We start from the raw sequence: 24,868 nt of genomic DNA, 5'->3' as shown, positions 1-24,868 counted from the left end.
GGGCGCCCGTGGCTCTGCGCATAAATCTATTCTGAATCACCTGAAGTCGGTGTATTTGTTTCGGCGAGATGTGCGCGAATACCGGGCTAGAGTAGCGTGTTCTTCCAGACTGTCCTTTATATACCAAACTAGCTGTTCCCATGTTCCCATAAAATTTCATTTTATTGTTCACATTTGTCAAATTATCAATTGCAAACGTCAAAATGACATGACATGATGTCAAACCATGGCAACCTTGCTTCCTTGATGTTCGCAACTACTTATGGTCTGTTTCCCACATTAGGGATTTTATCCAAAATATTTATCCCCCTAAGTTTATTGGCGTGAAATATGTAGCCTAAACCGTGACGTAAGAGTAGGGCTTTTTATTAAAAAAGAGTTATTGGAAAATATGCTGTGATTGCTGACATATTAGGCAACAAAGTGTGTGTTTACACTTTATTATAATAGTATAGATTTCATCTAAATCTGTGCGGCCATTAATACTACAAACTCCAACAAACATCCATCCATACATCTAAACTTTCGCATTCATAATATTAGTTTGTATTACGTATTTATATGTGGTATACTAATGTTAAATCGTGTTGTGGTATACATTTGGTACGCATTTATTTAAAGTTCGTAACTTTTTTAAACTGAAGCAGTATTACAAGATAGGACGCCAGCAATCCGAAGAACTTGAACGGAAAAGATGTGTTCAAATCAAACATACGAAAAACTGAAAATGATAAAGTTCGGACCTCTGTTAGAGCTAACAGAGAACTGGCAACACTGCGATTTTTCTTATCTGTAATAAAAAATGATTTTCTTACTTTACCTATATCAAAAAAGACTAAATAAGTGAATAATTAGTCAAATAAAAAAATATGTCTCTTTATTCTAGAAAATTTATTTTTTTACATTTAGTCGAGTAACAAAGTTTTCTTCATTTAAGATATTAAGGCAAAATCCTATTCAAGTGGAATTCGCACTCAAAGTAATAATTACTTTAAATTTCATCCAGATCTCATTAAAAAAGTTAGTAATGATTTCAATGGATTTAAATTATGATTTAGTGAATAGAATCGGATATAAATGAGTAAATTGGAAAATTTGGTTTATTGATTTTGTTACTAACGGCGGAATATTAGAACAAAATTTAACAGCGATTTAAATAATAAGGCCACAAATGAACTACAAATTCCACAAAAAATTGATATCTGACAAATTGTTTTCGTTCTGAACTGAATCCAATTTTACTAATTTTATAATGTGACTACCATTTACTTTTCTACTAAATAAAATAATGTAGCTTTGAAATAAAAATGTAAGACTTACCAAAAGTGTTTTTATATATTCTAGGATAGAGGGCATTTTGTAACAGCATAACCTCATCATGGATACCTTGTCCTGAGCCACATATCGTGAACATCGGCGCGATTAATGCAAAAAACAATACCATGTCGAATAACCCCTCTATCAATGTATACTGAAAGCAACATTTACGCTGTTTTCACTGTCCAACACTTGTATAATAACATTTTATCATATCTTTCATTCTAATGGAAATAACAATTAAATGATTTTATATATTTTTTTACCAATTTCAGCACAGAAATGTTTGTACACACTTTCACTATTTTTAAGCATTCAGGTGTTTTTTTTAGTTTTACTACTCGACTACTTACAAACCGTTGGTGCGGGGCGCAATGTTATTTGGAATCCAGCACAGTTTTCCCGCCCTGATAAAGGAACCCTACGTGTTAAAAGCTACTTTGTACATTCACCGCACTACATGTGAGTTTAGTCTTGTGTTTATTATGTACTAGCATTCGCCCGCGACTCCGTCCGCGTGGAATTAAATAAGAACAAAAGTAAGTAGCCTACGTAGTCTTTCAGACTGTCCTCTACATCTACGCCAAATTTCATCGAGATTAATTTAGTAGTTTTGGTTACAAATTCTAATAAACAAACATCCATCCAAACTTTCGCATTTATAATACTAGTAAGATTAGATTATTTTAATTAGTGCGTCATAAAAATACTTCTTACCTCATCGTTAATAATATGCAACACAGCGTCGTAAGTCCAAACTAACATCACTAGAAACGTTGTTGAAATAATCAGAAGTAACTGTAACGACAAAGGAAAGGATTATTACTTGTTATATGTACTATTCATTTATTTAGTAATCTGTGACAAAACCAATTTAAATATGGAATTAACGATAGAAAATATTCTTACCTGCCATTGTAGAGCCGCGTTTAAAAAGTCGTATATAGTAATAATTTTTGAATACAAATTTAACAGTTTCCTTACAGTATTTTTCTTATTATTATTTACTAATGTTACAATGTTTTCTTTACATAAGTCATTTTCGGAGCAACAAGTAATGTCAACAACAACATTGGTCGGGAACGACGCCAGTAATAAAACTCTAACAGACTTCAACCGTAATTTAAGTAATTCAAACAGATGTACATAGTAATGTATTTCCCACACATGGGTTAAATGAGCGGGTATTACATCCGCTGTCACATTACCCAAATGTTCTATATTATTACAACAAGAATTTAAAATTATAACAAGAATTAAATTAAATACGGCTTGTAAAAAATTAACTACCGATTTAGACGTGACACTGCTTTTAAACGTAATTTCATTATCAAACTGAGATAAACCTTCGTAAAATTTAAGTAAAGTTTCATTATAAATAAATGCAATAAACGCACAAAGTAAGTATTCTGTTATATTAAAAAATTTCATATAAACGTTTGATGTATTCGATTTTAATACGAAGTAAAATAAAAGACTGTTAAAAAATAAGGAATATGCCAAAGTAAGGATTTTAGATTTGGTTCCGAGCTTGAAGAACATAGTCAGTCTGTTAATTCCCATAAGCCAAGCGATCATGCCGTATATCTTCGATATCAAATCTATAGAACGCTTATTAAACTGATCCAAGTAAATATTACCACGTACATTTGAAATAGTCATAACGACTGACCGTCACTCCTCATCAAAAGAAACCAAACAGCACTTTACATATATTTGGGTACAAGGTAACGTAATAACATTATTACAATAATAAATTTGTTTCCAATTCCTTTAAAAGCTTTTATGATAATATAAATAAAACGTTCATTATTATTTAAATCTATTTCACTTTATTCAATACTTTCATATCAAACTGATTTCCCAAATTATTCACTTTTGTCAAATGTAAAAATACTGTTAACTTTTCTTGACTTTGCCTCAAAGAATTTCGGTCTATTCGATTGAGGTTAATTTCGATAACGATTTAAAACATAGTAAACATTTAGACATTTCTAATGTCGAGATTTATTGTGAAAGAAGTCGATAATTACCACTGTATACTATTTCTATTGAAAATTGCCTTCTTAAATGTTACGAAATAGTTTTGTATATTCACTATACATTATGAAAATAGAATACACAGAATACCTTTCAGTGTTGGTTTTCTCAAAACATTGGTACAACGCTTTCTCGGAAGTTTTCTATTGATGTTTCCCTCAACAGCCCGGCTCTTGGCAAGTCAACATCAAATTTCTAGGTAAGCGAAAGGCAAACCCCTTTGTTTACTTCCTTTCACTGCATATTATCTTGAAGTTAATGAATGCTAAATAACTTTACAAGTTACTTAACCTTGTGTATAGTCGAAGTTTTGCGAAACTCATTTCTGTGGATAACAGAAAGTTACAAATACAAATCTTATACGATTTTTATTCTAAAAACTGTACTAAATAGCAAAATATACGTAAAAGAAGTAAGTTTATTTGTTATGCGTTCCAAAATAAATCATAACCCAATGATAATCCTATATGGCCATCGTATATATGGGAACATCTTACTTTGAATAGATGGATGGATGTTTAATCTACGTATCTTCAAAACAACTTAAGATATGTCTATGTCTATGCAAATTGGCACAGATGACATAATCTGAAAGAACACATATGCTAAATACTAAGTTTTTTCATTGCTACGCAGACCAAGTCGCGGACAAAAGCTAGTTTTGCAATAAGTGCTCACGCCTTTTAACACGGAGTTAGCAATGACTGTCAGTTTGCTACTTAGCTCAGTTATAAACATAATATTGGAAGTGTTAGTCTGCACAAAAAACAGTCTCATGAGAAAAACCCTATTAGCCCGTCACAAAACCATTTTTATAACATAAACGTCTTCGTAATAGAAATGTTATATTCCAAGAAATAACTTCCTCTAACCTAAAAAATGAACTGAGAAAAGAATATGTTGTCAAATATGTGTAAATAGGTCAAGTTTTTGCCACTTGCTTTTATCGTGTCAAATACACGAAGTGCTAATATCATTTTTTCACGCATAAAGAATAAAAGAAGTAAGGATTATTTCCATATCTTTTTATTGAAAAAATAATCCGCATTTCATGGGAATTTTACATTCGAATTTTCAAAAGAAGTCTAAAGAAAGATACTATGTAACATAATTACACTTTCCTTCTACTATAACAATAAAATTTGTGTACTCTTGTTTAAGTGTCTTAAACAGTAAATAATAATTAGTGTAAAATAAACTATTAGCTAAATTAAGTTATCCAGTGTTGCCTCACTTATTTCATCCAGCGCCAGGAACTCTCAAAGAGACTAATGAATCAGTTCTCAGTTCTCTACGATATTGCTGCATTAACGAACTCTTGAGACTTTGTATAGAACTCGAAGAATCACTTAAAATTTTACCCTTAACATAATTAACAGCGAACTTAATAGATCATGCTTAGTAATGATTTGTTGAATTGTATTTAACTGATATTGTTAATTAATCATTGTAAATAACTGATCTCATTAGAATTGAGGTTAACTTAAAGTTAACCGGCGTTTTGTGGATAACTAAAATATGTGGTAAAATACTTCACAAGACGTAAATAAAAATGCTAGGTGTTAGTTACAATATTGCACTAGAGGTTGGCCACCGATGGGATTTTAGTGGGTACAAAACTCACATAACCCTGTCTTACTCCAGAAGGTAGGGTATCTTTTTGAAGAATCCCCCTCAGATGCCAAAAAATAAAAAAGTTTTAGTTACAATCTAGATTGACTTGACAAAATATATCTGCGCGCTACAAAAGATCTTTTCATTACAATACTTTCTGTATGATAGGAAACTAATATGTTTGGTGATAAAATGGTAAGGGTTTTAATACTTCCGTTCAAGCTATAAGTTATACACGATAGTCAAACGGCGGAAGTAGTTGAATACGTTTAGTATCGATCGCATAATATTACACTAAATTACTCTCAGTTTCGAAACTAACGCTATTTCTTACAGATGTTCAAGTCGTAAAACGAATATTTCCTTTTTATATTTTTATGAACATCGTTGAACATAATATATAACATTTTAATATCTTCAGTCTGGATATTGCCTATAAATACTTAAAACTTTTAAACGTAACAAGGTTATTTGAGCGATCGGAAATTTGTAACAACCGCAACTTTAATTTTAAAAAGATGAAAAACTATTCGTGTCAACATGCTCCAATCGATACTCTTCGCTTCTGGTTGTGTGTTACACGCATTACAGTGTCAAGTTTCCGTGCAACGAATTTCGGTTTGCGAACGTGCTCAAGTCCATTAACTGAGTGACTTTAGTGGTGCCACTACAGTACAATACGAGCGACCGCAACTGGACCGATATGACATCTCTAAAGATTTCAATGTAGCATGCGATGCGAATTCTATTTGTTTTTCTAAGCTGATATCTGCGTCTCTGTGTTATATTGTTATTTAAGATACAAAAATTAGGAATGGCAAATACCATTTGCTATTTGTCGTTCATTATTTCTTTATTTATTAGCAGCCGTCTGTGCTTTTATTTTTTATTCCACGTGGAATTAAAAAATAAATTGAATTAACGCATAGTGATAAACTGAGGTATATCATAGTAACCTATACGTTATTCGAGACTAATCCATTTCGTTTCCAAAGTTAATAAAGATTTCTTCAGACTTTCAGGAGTTACGTTAACGAACATCCACCAATTCAAAATTTCATTTATCATATAAACAAGATAAAATTAAAGCATACGTTATGTTAAAAACATCCGAGAAAACAATTTCATAAAATTGAATTTAAATAAAAAAGTAAATTTAAACTTGAATTCATTCCGCAGAAAATTGCATCAACATAAAGCTATACATACAAGCGGCGGCACCTGTTAGCTCCAACGTGTGTTGCGGAACTTTCCACTATGCACTTTAATTCCTTGTATTGAAATTGGGCCCAGCCGTAGCCGCATTGCGCTCGCAAAATATAAACACGGTGTTTGAATTATTGACAGTATTTAGCCATATACTTTTTAACTTTGTATTAATCATACTTCATAATAATATAAATGCGAAAGTTAAGATAGATGGATGGATGTTTGTTACAGTTTGTATAATAGCATAAACGACTAAACGGATTTTGATGAAATTTAGTATAGACCTAGACTACATTGTAGAGGGTAGTTTGGAAGAACACATAGGCTACACACTTTTTTTTAAATTCCACGCTGACGGAGTCGCGGGTAAAAGCTAGTAATGTATACTATAGTCTCAGTCCAAGGGAATGCAATCTGAAACCCCAATCTCGTTAGATTCACGATTTGCAATTTCATTGATAATTATTATTGTAATGGATTCTTGCGTTTTACAATTTCATTTTCATAACTTTTATCACAGATCGATAATAAAATAGTAATTATTCATTTGTTTATTAAAGTACTACTTCGATATTAATTTCAATAAAATCCATTTAATACCTTTTTCTGTAAATAATTTAGTACTTACTCGTAGTAACGCTTTCACGCTAATGAACAAGCAGAAATGGATTGATGTAAGACAATGTTGCCACAAATAACAATTTAACAAATGAATGTAACTTTTCCATAATTCCAACCAGTTTCAAGCGTCCTCAATATGTCTGCTCCTACAGTGCGTGTTAATAATTATGTGGAAAATACGACTAAATCACGATACGATGTTTTATCTAAGATATACATAATCAGTGAATGGTTGATAGGGATCAATAGACTACCAATAATTTGCAAGACAAAACGTATTTGCAAAATATTAACAGTAGGATACCCCCTAATAGTCAATTGTATTTTACTGGCAACTCTTTTAAGGATTTATCCGAATAGTTTAAGTAAATCTTTGACTTTCGGAAATATCCTACAATATTTCATTTGTTCTATCAAAGGTAATATTTCGTTGGGGCAATTGAGGAATTTTTACGATAAATTATTCATATTTGATGAGGAAATTCGATCTAAATGGCTTTTATCGAATAGTTCAAAGAACAATTTCCTACAGATTTCTTTTATGGTGATCTTCTTTATAATTTTTAATGTATTGTCCCGAAGAGAAGAAGACATGGCGTATTTACCGTCTGAGTTATATCCCGTCATCTTAACACATATGATAGAATTTTATTATTATGGACATCTCCTCAGTCTACTCGAACTAAGGCTTCGGACAATCAGAATTTTATTATTATCCTCATTCCCTTTACCTGGCAAAGATATTAGAAATTTCTCTGAAAAGCAATATATCGACGACAAAGATATTAATGTTATTAACCTACGTAATAATAACTCTAAAGTGGAAATAAAGAAATTAATGAAAATGTATAAACATATTATAGAAATATACGACTCCCTTAACGTTGCGATAAAATGGCAGGTAAAAATTTTGTTTATGAATAAAATGTAAAAATAAATAGCAATAATATGAAATCGGTATAATACTACTGTTACAGTTACTGGTGATGCTTGCGACGTCTTTCTTCACAACATTATGCATGACATATTACGCAGCATCGGAAATAATCATCAATCAAGTAAGTTAATAATCAAATTTCATACATTATATTTATATATAAATTATCTATCTTTCTTCTATACATATAATAAAACTAGCTTTCGCCCGCGACTCCATCTGCGGGGATTTAAAAATAACAAAAGCAGCCTATGTGTTCTTCCAGTCTATGCTCTACGTCTATGCGTAAAATCATCGAAATCTGTTTAGCAGTTTAGGCTACAAACTCTTACAAATATCCATCCATCCATCTAAACCTTCGCATTTATAATATTAGTATGATTGGAATATCTGTTTGTAATATCAAAATAAAAAAATCCAGATTTCGGGAAGATGATGTATTTGTGATGCTGATAACGAAGATTGCATTTAATTTTTTTTTGTCTGTCTGTCTGTCCGCAAGTCGCGTTTGATCCGGGTTATCTCCGAAACGGCTGGATTTCGACCGGACTTTTACTGGAAAATAACTGACATAGACAAGCATAATATAGGCTATATTTTTTTTAATTCCGCGCTGTCAAAACGGCGACCGGACAGTGTCTCTGGAACGGTTTAACCGATTTGTACGGGACTTTGACTGGAAGGTAGATCCACACGGGAATGTTCTGCGCTAAAGAAGTTTGCAGGCGAAAGCTACTCTTAAATTAGTAGCATTACTAAAACACAAAGATAATAATTTCAAAATTTAATTATGTTTTTCTAGAATTTTTTTAATTAAAACTTTAAAATTAAATTTTTGTTTCCAGTATACTGTGAAGAACGCGTTATTTGATATTTCGGTAATATCGTTTGAAATAACACCGGTGATAATCCCTTGTTTATTCTGTGAAAAAATACATACTGAAGTCCAGCAACTGAGGGCTTCTCTCCATACAAGAATATTTAACAACGTTTTTGGTTGGTTTCTAATCTTTACTACATTTTCAGAAAAAAAAATACACGATTATTAGCATTAGTAATAACTTTAGAAAATATCTTTATAAGCCATTAAATTCAGACATGAAAAGGAACAATAAATAGCGTAGAGCTGAAAATTGATAAGAATGTTTTACTCGCCAATAGATAAATGTGAAAACAGAACAAAACACAATAGCGCCTCTCTTCTCGTGCCAAATAAGTTTGTCCCACTAGATCGATATATTGAAAAAAAAACATTAAAAAACAATTATTCACCATTGCAATGTAACGCATCCTATATTTTAATTTTTTTAAATGTACATGTATGTTTTAATCACAATAAACAATAAGCAAACGTCAGTCACACAAATCCCACTTCATATGCAGACGTGTCAAAACAGACTCATCCATCGCTCTTAAGTTATGTATTGGTTCGTGTTGTCCTGTCTAATAATAAATGTGTTGAATGTCTTCATTTTCAGATAAACCAAGTCGCAGTATTGCCGGTTACTTCGCAACATTGACTGAAGTCCGAACTCTATCATTCTCAGTATTTCGCATGATTGATTTAAACACGTCTCTTCCGTTTAAATTCGTTGGTCTGGTCACGACCTATTTAGTTATATTATTACAATTTCAGAAAGTTATACATTTAGAAGCTTAAAATAGATATTTAGAATTATGTTTTTGATTTAAGATGACCATACATCGATCAGATGAACGTTGTTTTGTGAGAAAAGATTTGTTCCTCCGATATCTGGTCGTTGTAATAAAATCCAGAAATAAAAAAATCTACTTCTAGAGTTTCACAGAATATTCCGTTGAATAATGTATCAAATAATAAAATTGTATGTATTATAAGCTTGAATCTGAATAGCAATAGTTACGTTGTTTTATGCACAGTTTTTTCAATAATTCTCACGATCACTTTTATTATCATCACAAATTTGTAATATGTTTTTATTCCAATAAATGATTGAGTAAAATATTTGTTTAATTATTATTCATAAATATTTGTTACATTTAATAATCCAAATACTGAAAGAATACGTTTTTTTATACCAGAAATCAAAGCGATACTTATATCATAGTTAATTAATATTTGACGCAATTAATAACTACATTTGCGTGCCTTGTTCAATTATTTTAAACAATTATAATTATGAATACAACCAAGTACACATCCGCATAATTGTTTTTTGGTAAACCCCACCAACAGTGCGTAAAATTGGAAATTTAAGTTCGTATATTTGATTAATTCAAAATGGACACCACTTGTATGAAACTTTTTTTTTACATAGGGAATATATCAAAGGGAAACAACCCCGAGTTAGGGTGACAACGCTTTCCACATATATACTAGCTTTTACCCACGACCGGTTCCGCGTATAATTAAAAAAAAAAACTTAGTATGTTCTTCCAGTTCTATATCTGTGCCACATTTAATCGAGTTCTGTAAATCCGTTTTAGATTTCAAAACTCTCGTACCTCAACATTCATCGTAGTCTTTGATATCTGTTTTCGTAGTTTGATAACCAAGTAACATATAACAAACTTAGATTAGCTTCATGTAACTTCTCAGCATTAACCAATATAGTTATGTCTCGATGCGTAAATGTTTACACTTAAAGGTAAAAGAAGGCACTGACCAGGCAACCTGATAAAAAAGATTTTGTAATTAATCGTATTAAACAGATAGAATTTAGTTCACCTAACATTGTCTATCGTAATTAAAATTACTACACATTATTGAATATAAAATCATTCCCAGCAAAGGTTGAAATTCACTTTGTCGGCCATAGTAAGTAATTAATTAGAAGCAAGCCAAAACTCCTCGTGAGCTAAGGTATTTAATTTTCATACGAAATATCAGCACACTCATGAAATACCCTAGGGGTCATGAAATAAGCACATAGTCTAAAAGCAGAGAGCGACCTAAAATATTATGCTCTATACTCATATTTTAATAAGAGTTCTAAATGCAAAAAAAAAACTTGAGTCATCCATTAACTTTTTTTTACGAAAATGAAAGTGGGATCTAACAAAAAAAATACAAAGTTTTTATAACCTAAAATACTTAACACATAAAAATATCTAAATTATTTCAATAAAACTATTTGTGTACAACATGATTATAATTGCTCTTCGGTCTTAATCTGAATCGATTGATAACAATAACAAAAAGCAGAAAAAAAAGCGTTAACAACCACTACACATCATCAACACACACATAACTAACTTTTCGAAAACGGTATGACGTTGGGGATTATTAAAAAAATCGCAGCCATTTAAGCTATCAAATTGTTCGTTAGCTTCGTTAGCAACTGTCAACGCGAGCGACGCGAAATGGTCAGCGAAAAAGCATTCACAAAATAATTGGGCCGGAAAATCATACATGTATCCGATATATTGGTGATATTGTAAAACCTACATCCAACATTAAAAGTTTCACCGCCAATGAAGATTGAAATTAATGCATTTGCTGGAAATGTAACCTAAAACATTACATGCAAAAAATTACCTGAATTTTCAGTTCTTACAGGATCTAGAAAAGTATTAGATTATACATATAGCTGATGTTTATGGGTCAAAGTGGTCGCAATTCTTGTTCCCTTTGTACAACAAAAAAACTACTAAAGTGAAAAGCTGTCACCTTCACATATCTTTTGTATGCGGAACTTGGAACACGAACCCCGTACTAGGTCGGATTTTACTCTGACTGACCCAGATACCTTTGTGATATAGTTATCTGCCTCCATTAACTAAACAAGTTAAATCACAAATAGAAATAATAAAATACAAAATAAAAACAGAAGACAAAACCGTGTTTAATTAGAGTATATCAAAAATGTTTTAAATTATGAAGTATATTTTTAAATGAATTTATAAATTCACATAAAACTAAAATTATGTTTAAACCAAATACCAGACTTTTCATGAAAAAAAATTACTCAAACCCACTAACGTTTTATCAATTTCGGTTACTATTATTGAAAATAGGTCAAATGTGTGCTTGCTTTTATTGTATAAAATACAGAAATATTTTATATCATTTTTCGTTGCGAAATAGATTGAAAATCTCGAGCAAACATTTCTATTCGTCGATTGACGGTATTGAACACAACTTCATTTTTAACGCAATACAAAATAAGAAAAACGAAAGACTAAAACGTTTTCACTAAACTTCGAAAATGTTAATAATTCCAGAGACAATTAGCTAAATTGGAGCTTAATAGATAGAGAACAAAATTATTTTAACAATTTATAGGTTATTTTGTGGATATCCACGGATTGACACTGTTAATATACTGGTCTATTATACAAGGTATAAAAACAATCAGTTGATATAAATGTGACATAAAAATGCTCAATGTTTGTTAGATTTTTCCCTAGAGTGTTAGCAGTTTTGCCGAACACGACGGCTTCAGGTCCCGAGGCACAACCTACCCTCAAACAAACGCATGCAACAGAAGGTATAAAGTTGTAAACAAGGGAATGATGGAAAATAAAGTGGTACTTACCTACTCGACGCATGACTCACCACCTGTAGGTAGGCGCCGGCGATGCTTCCCACAGATTCACCCGTATGCACCGTTATTGTCACCCGTTGTCTTTCGCGATGTCGGACAAGCAACCACTTCTGGCGACCTTTGGAACTCACACACTGTAACTGACCGATTCGCTGAGCTGTTTCAACTCGACACTTTACTGCACCAGCACAACACTTTACACGCCTTCGCCCGACCATACTAGAAAGGAATTCAAAACTACCCACTAGTGCCGGAAAATAGAAATTTCCCGGCTACCCGCAATAACCTTAGCCGCGAAATTTTAACTATATTTAATTTAAACTATAATTATTCGGGATATCTAGGTTTTTTAATTAGTCTCACTAATATTATTAGATGGATGTTTGTTATTTGTATTAGTATCTTTACCACAGGTAGAAGAATCCCGCTGCAGTTTGGCATAGAATTCGAGCATAGTATGGAAGAACACATCGGGTATTGAGTTTTTTTTTTTAATTTAGAGCGGTTGGAGTGGCGGGCAGCAGCTAGTAAACATAATTTAAGTATAGCATATTACTATATACGAGAAATCAAATAGAAATGTTGATTATCCTTCTGTCAGATCAATATCAAAGGATCAGACAGCAAACATTCGTCTTTACATTATAAGGTAATAAAACGTCGCCTATTGAATCTATCAGAATAAACAAACCTCACATTTTGTATTATACATTAAATAAGGTTAGAAAACGACTTCGGAATTCTAAAGCAAACATTTACCTTTTAACATAGTTGTTTAAAATGTAATTAGTTCTTTCGTCATTGATAGGGAAAATAAAATTGAAAATGTGCCGCCAAAAATCTGAACGGGTAAACTTTTTTCACAAATGCAACTGACAACAGACTATCCTAAAATATTGCGACACAATTTATTGCACTAACAGCCAACAGGCGCTAGACAGTTGCAGGTATAAATAAATAAGGTTATCCTTTTAATCTTGATAAGACCAATTCATCTTGGATGCAGCTTGGGATGAAGTATTTATGTTGTGTAAATTAACTTAATAGAAATCAACATTAAAAATATTTTCTGTTATTTTACAGGTTAGAAATGGATTAAGTACAAACGAGTCCGAACGTATTAAAACCTCATTACAACTTATTCCATAAAAAAACTACATTGTTTATGACAATGGCTTGTCGTATTTAAACATCAGTTTGTCAAGTTGACAGATATAATTTAGCGATTATAAATCGAATTCTGTTAATAAAATCAGAAATAACTGTTACTAAAATGGAAACAAGTACTGTAGAAGGGGAAGATGAATATAAATCGACAAGAACTTTCAGTGAAGAAACAACGGTACCCGAAATACTTTCAAGCGCTGAGAAATTGACACTATTTGATTTCGCTAACATAAATAAGACCTTTTCTGAAACAGAAATCATACGCACGGCCTCAGATATCTGTCGAATCAACTATCTGAGGCAGCAAGATAGTAGCTTATCCGGTAAGTTCATAAATTCAATTATAGTACCCGAAATTTGATTTGGCACGTCGGCAACAAGATTATCATTCTACCCGATGTGCCAACTTAAGAGCTTATATTTGTAGGTTACTACTATTATTATTACTGTTGTTACAAGTATGTAAAAAAAATGTATTTCTTATTATTTTTTTTTCTTTTGCTTCCCTGGAGATGAGGTGGGGAACTTCATATTTCTTTAAGTATGTAAGCTAGTGTTAGTTTTAAGTTACATTGAAGCAGAGCGTTATCCAAAACTGACGTGTTCGTTATGTCGTATCTCCCCGCACTCCACACCTCACTTTGATGAGATTTTTCGCGAATAACTTTGAAAGAATTTAAGTGAGGCATCATTATTTAATAACAAAATTAAACAAATTGATATTAACCGCAATATCGTTTATAAAGACTCGAATGTGTAGCAAATTTTAAACGTAATATGCAACACCCGTTGCCCTTCAACATTCTAAAATTTATTTTCAGCGGAAAGTATTAAAGTTCGCAATGACCTTCTTTTTGGACATAGAACTCCTTCACAAGAATCAGTTGCTCCACAGACTAAGGCAGTTGAAGAAATGGTCAAAGAACAGGTACATATTAACTCTCAAACATTTTTTTTATAAGAAATAACGTAAGCTAATAAAAAATATAACATAGCAAATACATGATTATTTCGTCTTGTAATTTCAGTACTTTCCTCACGTAACGAATTTGATGAATGAAGACCAATTTTGGGGATGTTTTTATCCATTTTCGGAATTATATTCCGACATGTATTCCCCCGTGGTGCGTGTGAAGAAACCAGAGGACGTGCCGGAAGTACCGGGAGGTGTACTGACGCACGAACTAGTTGGAGCCTGCCTCAGCTATTTGAAACGAATCCCATTGTTAGGAGACTTTGTTTTTATAAAACTGGATCTCTCATCAAAGGTAAGAATAAATGCAAACACACTGTAACATATATATCCAACTAGGTATGCGGCGTGAGTAATAACTGGTGTAGTTACTATGATGTAGAAAACTAAGGTAAATCTAGAACATAGTAGCCTTACACAAGCAAAAAAAGATAAAACACAACACGAGGAGTGATAAAAATAAAACAATAAAGCTACTATCTATGATAAAGTTTTAAATCACTTTAAAAAGCTCGTTACTCTTTGTATTTGATCAAAGAGTATACAAAGAAACTAATTAAAAGGTGTGCGTTTTGTTTCAGACTCTAACAAATATCGATATTCTTAAACAATACAAGTTTTTGGTATATCTCGATCTGTCGTCGAACTTCTTAACGGATTTGTCTGTTTTATCTTACTTGCCATATCTGCAGTATCTCTCCGTATCTTTTAACAGACTGAATACTGTTCTTAACTACGAAACTCGTAAGTTTCCTTTGAGCAGCTCTGCGCCCGCATTTCGCTGAATATAGACTATAATAAGCTGAAGACCGAGTATACAATTTAAAGCTAAAAAATGTAAAAGCTTATTTATATTTTCTCTCGTCGCTATTAAAGTTGTAATAACCGGAATTCTTGCAATAGAATTTCTAAGTATCCAAGATATTTTTGTCATACAACCGATCGTACACGTTAATGACTTCTTTAGCATATCTAATGTTAATTATAATTACAGCGCAATGGTTTTTAACTGAAGTACATTATAAATACAATTCAATAATAAGAATAAGAGACCTGAGTGAGTTTTGGTCGATCACTGTCTTGGACTTGTCGCATAATAATATAAAACGTATCAGTGGATTTGAAAATCTAAGGTATGATTTTAAGGACAGAAAACAAGTGACTGTTAACGCTAGTAGGGATTTTATTTTACTGAACGATTTAACCCTTGAAACCTCTTGTATAAAGTCAAATATGAATCCATAACTATGAATATGTACAATTTGAATATAGAAGATATGTCGATTTCCTGAATAAAATGGGTAAATTTTCTGCAGTAACACGTTGCCAATTTCCTCTGGCGTTCGCAATCGTCCGTGCACGTCACAAAGTGCCATACGTTCCGCTGTGTGCAATAGCTGTGGAATTATTGCACAGTTTTATTTCATATTTTTTATTTTTTAAAAAATACATCTATGTTAACCATCGGATCCGACAAACTGTCTCATAGTTCGTCGTGATTGCCTGATATTAATCGATTAAATTTGAATAAATAATAATTGGAACATGAAAAGTAGAACCTTTTTAATTTTAATTTAGTTAAATAACTTTCAGTGTAAATGTTTTGTTCCAGATATTTACGTCATTTAGACTTATCCTTTAACCACATACAGAGACTCGAAAATTTAAACCACCTCAGATTGTTGTGGTTAGATCTGTCCTACAATAATATATCGAGCTTTGAGTTCAGCCAAAATACCGGCCTATGGACCCTTCTGGATCTTAAGTATTTGAATATAAGCGAAAACAATCTGATATGTATGAAGATGTTTTCTGGCTGTACCAGGTTATTGTATTTTTAGGTTATAAATTATCATTTAAAAATTAGAAAGCGCCTATATGGATTTTATACGATTACAAAAAATGTATTTTTCGTAGTATGTTGTAATGTGTAGAGGTTATCAAATCAAAAAGATTTTTAGGTGAAAAATACGGACCAAAAGCCCCACGATAGGCACTCTAAATGATTTGCGAAGAGTGCTTTTACTTAAATTGAAATTAGATCAAATAAATTTTCTTCTGGGGAATTTTCGAAGGTGATGGCACTGAGTAACGGAGTATTACTGTATTTGCTTAATAATTTTGCTTAGTAATAAATTTATACCGTCTGGATTTCATTATAAATGCTATTCAATTAAAACATCTTCTAGAATTTTCTAAGTGTGTTTTCCATTATACAGATTACGTGAATTGTACGCGCGGAACAACAGGTAAATTTAAAGGCCATGTTTATTGTTATTTTAAGAACATTAAGGTGATTGTCCTGCTCCCGAATTCACCTTTCGACGCTGATTAAAAATTTTGTATTGGGAAGTAAATTTTAAAAGAACTAAGGCCTTCTGATTTCTGTTTTATATAAGAGAAAACAGGGTTATTTGAGACTCGACCCTCGAGAACCCCTTGGTAGACTACCCTAGAGTGCGCCTAGAGAGCGTTCCGGGATTTTCTAGGAACGCACCGAGATCTTGACAATTAGAAACCTAGCTTCAAGCTTAACCAAAAAAATCTAGACTCGGTGTACTTCTGGAGTTGGCGGTGTACCTCCGTCAGATGCGCCGCCTGATCATCTTGGACCTGCGATCCAACCCCGTATGCTCTACTCCTGGCTACAAGGATGTCATCTACATTTCCTTTCCAAATCTCATCAATCTTGACGGCGAAGCCATCGACCCTATTGAACAGGTGCTGTATTTCCTCCGTTTTAAATAAGTCGATTAACTGACGCCTGTGATATCGTCTGCTATTATTTCCAATAGTTTTAGTAGTTGCTACAAAAACAAATACAACTCTATCCCACAGGAACTATTTGCTATTCCATGCTATATGTAATCTGTTTATGTAACCAATTTTATTTATATCCATACATCTCATCTGTTGTTCTTGTATTGTTGTTTCTTTTCGCTTTTTTATAATTGTCATGTTTTTAGCAATATTCAAAAATTCAAATGATGGCTGACGTGAGAATATTCGCTTCGCGTCGTTTACTCCGACTATTGTACATAGAGCAGCTATCGAAGGCTTGCGTGTCGCCTTTCACACCTCCGGCTGATACCACGGACGTTCCCCTGGTAGTCATTGTGGGCTACGATGCTGTTGGTAAAAGTAAGAAGCGTGGCACAACTAAAAATCACTTGGCCTTATGGCTAAAATTAAAGCCAACAGACGAATCTGTCGGCCTCTACAATACCTTTGTCTCATGTGGTCCAATGTTTTTTAATATTTGATGTATCTCGATCAATTAAAATGCAACGCTGTCTGCATTAATTCAGGTACCCTCGCTCGACGTCTCGTCAAAGAATGCAGTTCTAACATAGAATTAGGACGACAACACACAACAGCAACACACCACTACTCCGATCACTATATAACTGTGACGAGGAAAAAATTCGATGATATGATAATTGCTGGAGAGTTCCTGACTTACAGCGAAAAAGACGGAGAATCATATGGGCTAAGTAACATTTATACATCTTTATATCTTCTTTTACAGCTGGAGCACACCTTTGACTAAACTATCGCACAAATGTTGTGCGATTGTCGATCGTTTTACAGCTAATTCAACTGTTTAGTTGCACAACTAAAAATCAAATAGAGTGCGCACCTCCATATAAACTCATAGAAATCAAAGCGAGACCTAACAGTTGTGCGATATTTTAGTCCAAGGTGTGCGCGTGCTTTAAGACTTTAGGTGTAATGTTTCCCTACTCTTATATAATATGTTAAACACCGAAATGTTGGATGTTAAAAATTTACGTAATCAAAAGCAAACACCGCAAATACATTTTCATATATTTGTAAATGGAATACAAATAACAGAATAAGTTAATAAGAACGGAATACAAAGAGTTAATCCGCATTCAGAGGGAATATTTGCAAATGCGGGGACCGCACGACAGTAGGCATTTTGGGCGGGAATAATTTGACGTCAATAGACTCCCGTCACGTTCGGGATGTAATAAGCTGCGGGAAATATGAATAATAATAATAATTCTGTCTTCCTTTAATCCGATTGGGATGAGAAATATGGTGGGTTAATTAACAATAGCACAAGAAAATACTACCGCAATTAATGGGTTCTACACTACTAACACACTCTTTTTTCACCGTATTTTCAAAATTACTGTCCAAATTATACTTTCAATTGTAAATCATGTTATTTAGTTTACTCACACCAAATAGTATCAATGGTAGAAGTAGGAATATTTAAATCATAGTGAATAAATTGACATGAAAACCTATCAATGCTTAAAAAATATTGCTATTTACAAATCAAGGAAATCAGATTTCAAAACACATGTGCATTTCAGGTCGCGAAGAAGCGTATGTGAATAAGGGCAAAGTACGACTTGTGACAATGGATTTAATTAGTGGCCTAATGTTGAAACAGCGAGGACGACGGCCATATTTAATCTTGGCGTCATGTTCAGATAAATCTGCACTGTTTCAAAGACAACAAGAGAGAAAGGAGTATGTCTAAGTTTTGTTTTCCATTACTGTTCTACATATTTGCTATGGTTGTAATCGTCACATATTAAAGTAGCCTAATTTAAAAAAAAAACATTTGCATTGCCAATGATGTGATTTCAACATTACACAAAATGCCTAAATAATATTATAGTTTTATTTAACAGAGCGCATAACGCGGATAACGTAAAGAAACTATCAATGATGCTGCCGCAAGAAATATCTACGTTACAAATACTATTATCTGGACGGATTATAATAACTGGGATTCTAAATGAAATCATTTTGGTAACATACTTTTAAACAGACATTTAATTAATTAATTAAAGATATTCTTGTTTGTTATTGGTCCGTATTTTACAGGCGTTGCCGGATGTGAAAGATCATAGTGAATTTTTATTGGCCTCGGAATGTTCGCTTAAGGTTGACAGCGAAACCAAACATGATGAAGATAAAGTACATAAAGCTGCTAATAAATTCGGGACAATGACTTTAGTACGTCTTACACAATTTGACATTGGTATTTCACAACCAAAAAAAAACCTCTAAAACCTGTTGTCAGATATATCATTCTCTAAGACATACATTATAACAAATTTTAATCAGATGCATATCTGTTAAAACAATATCGAAATTTCATACACAAAAATTTTGTTTTAAAAACAGTTTTGTTTTATTCGATTGTATATGACGTGAAATCTAGTCATTTCGATTCTCGCCCTTTACAACCTGTTCAAAATTATCGATTTATTTATAGGTTACTAGCTTTTGCCCTACGATTCCGTCCGTGTGGAATTAAAAAAGAACAAAAGCGAGTAGCCTATGTGTTGTTCCATACTGTCTTCCACGTCTATGCCAAACTTCATAGAGATCCGTTCAGCCGTTTAGGCTACAAAGTCTAACAAACAACCATCCATCCATCTAAACTTTTGCATTTGTAATATTAGTAAGATAAAAAAAGTTTATAAACTCAATCGATGAGAATCAATAGAGTTAGGTACCAAATAACTCAATGTTCCGTGAGAACTATTCTCCGCCTTTGCTCGTATTTGACTACGACATCTTTAAGTTGGAGTAATATATTATTCCCAAATGACAGCATGTGGTGACTACTAAAACTGTCTCTAGGTAATATATTACCATAAGAGCTTTAAGTCAACCTATCTTTTGTGAACTAATGGTTAGACTACGAATAGCATTATCGACAAACTACTAATAAATTAAATTATATATAGTCAAATGTAATAACTCATTTATCGATGTTGAAAAATCAAGAAGCAATATAGTTAAAAATGTCATAAGCAGTACGAATAACATTTTACATGTTAGGCGCGCAATGAACATATTGTTTTTATTTCAGAGTTCTTCTTCGTTTAGAGGTTATGGTAAGAAAGTGGAAACAAACAACGGGGCAGGCGGCACCAGCATGTACTCCTTGTACAAGTCGCAAGGCACCGGCGAATACGTCAGCGAAGCAGATGGACAGCTGTCCTTTCAGGACAAGAATTCTAAAAGGTTTCTTTGACCTTTCATTTGTTACTTGGACTTGATACGGTTTTGATCGATATATAAAAAAAAGTTCAACGGATACCTGATTGCCAGATTTAAATATTCAGTAAAGTTTAGATTAAAAATTCAAATGAAATAAACATGTATATAAAATTCCATACATGGCGGCCGTTACGCCTTTTCACATTATTTTTTATTTTCTTAAAATTGTGGAGTGGGTTTACAAACAGACATAAGTTATTTCAGGTCTGAGCATCGAGGAACAATCCAAAAAGGCGATAAGCAGTCGAATGTCAACAAAAGTGTGGATTTTACGAAGTACACCTCATCCACTTGGAAAGGTATGAATAAAGATTTACAGGGCATTAAAGAAACAAATAAATTCAAACACTTATTGCTATACTAATAATTTATTGTGATAATAAAAATATGTACTTAAATTACTAATTAGCAATTAATTGTTAACTGTTCTTGTATAGGAGGAGTAGCGGTTGTGTATGGTAGCACGAAATCATCGAAGTCAGTTACATTCACGTCGCAAGACATCGAGGACATAGATGAACATGTGCCAGATACGTCCGGACTGATAATCGAACCTCAACCCGATATTGATCGTAATTATTTAAACACTAGCTGTTCCCGTGCGGCTTCCTTTGCATGAAATTATAAATATTACATTGTTTACATTTGTCAAATTATCAATTGCAAATGTCATAATGACATGTCATGATGGCAAACCATGGCAATCTTACTTCCTTGATATTGGCAGCTTGTAGTTTATGGTCCCTTTCCCACAAAAAGGTTTTTATCCAATGTATTTAGGTACCCACTAAGTTTAATACCGTAAAAATATAGAGCCTAAAGCGTGACGTGAGTGTAGGGATTTTAATTAAAGAAGTATTCAAAAAAAAATGTTGTGATTGCTGACATTTTACGCCACAAAGTAGTGTATGTTTACGATTTATTAGATTAATATAGAAGTATAGATACAACAATATATTACCAAATGATACCTGAATTTAGCTGACCACATTACTGAACTCTACATGCCGCGTATTTTGCGCGTCAAACTGACCATTTAAGTCCAATTCCCTATATAAACATACTCGCCATGGACCTTTTTTCATAATAAATATTCCCTAACAGCAGCAGAATATACAAAATCTGGCCGATCAATAAGTACGAAGATCTGTTCGTATTTACATCCCGAGTTGGATGCACATGACTCTGATATATGGCTCGCTTTCTTAGTCGATGCAGGACTTCTACAAGCCAGTGAAATAGCTTTGGAACCGTGTTAGTATTTTTCTTTTTGTTTTGTTCTTTTCTTCAAATTATTTTAAAAGATAGTCGGAAAAATCTATCAAATGCAACATGACTTTATTGTAAAACGGAATGTAGTTGTTATGAATATTTTAAACGATTATTTTTGATGCTTAAATTAAAAAAATATTTTTAACAGCGGAATCAACACTTGGACATGAGAATAAAGACGAATTGGACTATTTGATAAAACAAATAGAACATCACAAGGTAAAAAGCGTTATTTCAATTTAACAGTTACTTACAACGGATTCGTTCAGAGATTTTAAAGTTACGTATTTGACTTTAGATACCATCGGAATCTTACACTACAAACATCCGAGACGATTACGAAGACATTCATAGAAAAATACCAGGATTGTTTTGGAACACTGTAAGCTGTGATCCCATTTACTTTGTACCTAAAAAACTAGTCTTTATAGTTTTGAAATTTCGGCGCCAAAGTGTCACTGCATGCATCTAGCTATTCCCTACACCTAAAATTGTTCTGCACTCGCGCGAAATTAAGTCTCTATATCTAACTACTGTACAAAGTGTTTGTTATTAATATTAACAATAAGCTCTCAGTTGTTTTTGAAGGTATTATAAGGTTCCAATCGTCTTTTGATTAGGTGCCTGCTTTCAAGCATAGTTGTAGACGTGAGCCTGCATGTATGAAAACTAGTTAACTTTTATGTTCTTGTATTATTTTTTAATCCACAGGTATCGATGGACAATCCTGATTTGGCATTCAAAAAGATGAAGAGAATTATTCAAGACATTGTAAACTCACAGAAGGAACTTGGGCCAATGTTTGATACAGATTTTAGTAATATGAATCATCCTATAATTCAGAACAGATTAAAAGCAATATGCAGTCAAATAGCACCTCGACAACTTTTCTTGTGAAAATAAAAATGAAATAAAATATTTATACAAGAAAAAGTATTAGTTTTATTTTATAATCTTTAAAATAACGAATTATTGATGGTAAAATGTACATTTGACGAATGAAGCAATTGAGATAAAAAATTACTGTGAGACTGTACTCCTTTATTTTTCACTTTTATTATCACCTTAACACTTTATAATTAAAATATCTGACAATAATCATTTGAACACCATGGTATCAAGCATCGCTCCTAGATTCTGCACAATGTTGTTTGACATGAGGACATCTACTTTCTCTTCTAAATGTCTCTTAGGGTCCTGTTTACCAACATTTTTGATGGCAAGCTGTTCTGGTGTCATCTTTTCTTCATCCTCTAGAGCCTTGTTGTAGTTCTTGGCTAATTCAAGCATTTCTGAAACTGTTGTCTCATTAACAGAACAATGTTCTTTATAATCTAACAGTGTTAGACCATCCATCCACGACTTCTTGTGAAGATTTAACAACATTTTTTGTTCAAGCTCATTTTTCCTGTAATTTATACTAATAGAGTAGTAATGGCGGTTAAGACCATGTATGAGAGCTTGTACAGAGGGCTTCTGTAGATGTCCCAAGTTTGATGTAGTCTGTCTAGGCTCCTGGCCGAGAACCATCATATTGGGGTTGATGAGACGGAATGCATCTATGACCACTTTCCCTTTCACAGATTGTATGGGATCCACAACAACTGCGACTGCACGCTCCGAGAGAGCTTCAAATGACTGCTGAGTGTTTATATCTACTCCTGACAACCAGCAACCAAAGCCTGGATGTGAATGGTACCTGGAACATAAATTATAACACCTTTTTTAAAACTATTGACTACATTTTTAAAACAAAGTGTCCAGTCTCAGAATATTTCAAATGAATACGCTTGGCTGAATTATTTTTTATTACAGGATAGAAAAAGATTCTATTGTTCTAAATTCAATACTCACCATCCAACAACCATTTCAGGGCGGCCAGTTTGTTTCAACATATCTAACATTTTAGCTTGAAACACAGGATCCACAGCCTCAACAGACACACCAGTCCCTGTCTGAGGCATCGCAAATACATCAATTACACGCACTGTGTAATCATCCACAAATTCACCTGGAATTACAAGCATTTGTCATTTTATAATTGTGTAAATGAATTTGCAATATTGTTGGTCCCTACACTTTGTTTTGATTATAAATTTTAATAAACATATACTATACTACATAAACCAATGAGCATGACAAGGATAAATTTGATTTAGCGTATCTAGTACACGTCGACCGGTATTTTCGACAATACACCTATATATAAATGTTGTCACTACACTTTTGTCTTGCAAACAATACAAAATACATCAATTAATTAACTAGAAGTATAAATTAACTGTACCTAACATAAGACCCATCACTTCCATTGGTACTCCAGCCCGGCCATGTTTTAACATTTTCAAGAGGGCCAGTGAAGAAATATAAACTTGTTCTGCAGTATCAACTGCAGGCGCATCGGTAGGAGGCGGCGCTTGAGATAGCCCCGTCATGCCTCCACCAAGACGAAGAAGGCGATCCATTGTTTCTTCAAAACTTCTAATTCCCAAGTAACCAGAAAAAATCACAAGAAGTTAATCAAGATACTACGTAAAATTAAACGTGTTTACTTCAAAAACCAAGAGTAATGTTAACGTACAATTTCCTTCCAAACTGGAAACAAAACTGCACCAATACAATAAACTATTCACGAACTTCTAAAAAGATACAAAAGATCTTACAGAATGCGGAATGGATGACATATAAAAGTGATTTTGACAGCTTACGTTGAAAATGCAAGCTCATGAGTTGTGTTACAATTAAAATAAAAGAAGATTTTGATTGAATCTATTTTAACCTCAGTAAAATATTGAGATCGGAAATTAAGCATTGATTAGGAATTTAAAACGTTACCTAAAGAATCATTTTAAGAAACTTTTTAAGCTTTTTAACTTTTAATGCATAATTTTACTCAATTATCACAACATGTGACAAAGGCTAAAAAGAGAAACTCCCAGAAAACATTTTCATTCCCACATGGATAATCGCAACCAGAGTTTTCAATTTAAAGACTTAAAAGGGACTTGTGACAACTGTATTATTTTCAAAAACGAATCAAACACAAGTACCCATTACAAGCCATTGGTTTAAATGCCTTTCATGGTCCTACTCTACCAAAACTAGCAACGGTTCCTAAACGAAATCTTGTTTCATTGA

The 24,868-nt window shown here is 32.9% G+C and overlaps 2 protein-coding genes across 3 annotated transcripts; one reads left to right on the top strand and one right to left on the bottom strand.

Moving 5' to 3' along the window:
• The first annotated feature begins 13,469 nt into the window (after positions 1–13,469).
• Positions 13,470–22,689, top strand: LOC106110838. Of its 2 annotated transcripts, XM_013292773.1 has the most exons (20): positions 13,470–13,754; positions 14,253–14,359; positions 14,460–14,699; positions 14,986–15,148; positions 15,399–15,537; positions 16,017–16,229; positions 16,624–16,653; positions 16,954–17,125; positions 17,371–17,545; positions 17,713–17,898; positions 18,751–18,910; positions 19,075–19,195; positions 19,271–19,402; positions 20,268–20,422; positions 20,663–20,757; positions 20,896–21,030; positions 21,563–21,712; positions 21,879–21,949; positions 22,029–22,112; positions 22,442–22,689. In XM_013292773.1, the coding sequence occupies exons 1-20, from the start codon at positions 13,538–13,540 to the stop codon at positions 22,625–22,627; spliced, it is 2,931 nt and encodes a 976-aa protein (XP_013148227.1). In that variant the 5' UTR covers positions 13,470–13,537; the 3' UTR covers positions 22,628–22,689. The 2 variants fall into 2 exon arrangements, with proteins under 2 accessions (XP_013148227.1, XP_013148228.1); XM_013292774.1 differs by lacking the exon at positions 21,563–21,712.
• A 61-nt stretch (positions 22,690–22,750) lies between these two features.
• On the bottom strand, positions 22,751–24,429 carry LOC106110842 (26S proteasome non-ATPase regulatory subunit 14). Its single transcript, XM_013292780.1, has 4 exons — positions 24,312–24,429; positions 24,018–24,211; positions 23,585–23,741; positions 22,751–23,429 (listed from the first exon to the last, which is right to left on the bottom strand). The coding sequence occupies exons 2-4, from the start codon at positions 24,193–24,195 to the stop codon at positions 22,829–22,831; spliced, it is 936 nt and encodes a 311-aa protein (XP_013148234.1). The 5' UTR covers positions 24,196–24,211; positions 24,312–24,429; the 3' UTR covers positions 22,751–22,828.
• Between the last annotated feature and the right edge of the window lie 439 nt (positions 24,430–24,868).

The sequence above is a fragment of the Papilio polytes genome, unplaced genomic scaffold, assembly GCF_000836215.1.
Source record: "Papilio polytes unplaced genomic scaffold, Ppol_1.0 DF824191.1, whole genome shotgun sequence".
Lineage (NCBI taxonomy): Eukaryota > Metazoa > Arthropoda > Insecta > Lepidoptera > Papilionidae > Papilio > Papilio polytes.
The sequence above is the reverse complement of the archived record's forward strand: the minus strand, read 5'-3'. Positions and strand labels throughout refer to the sequence as shown.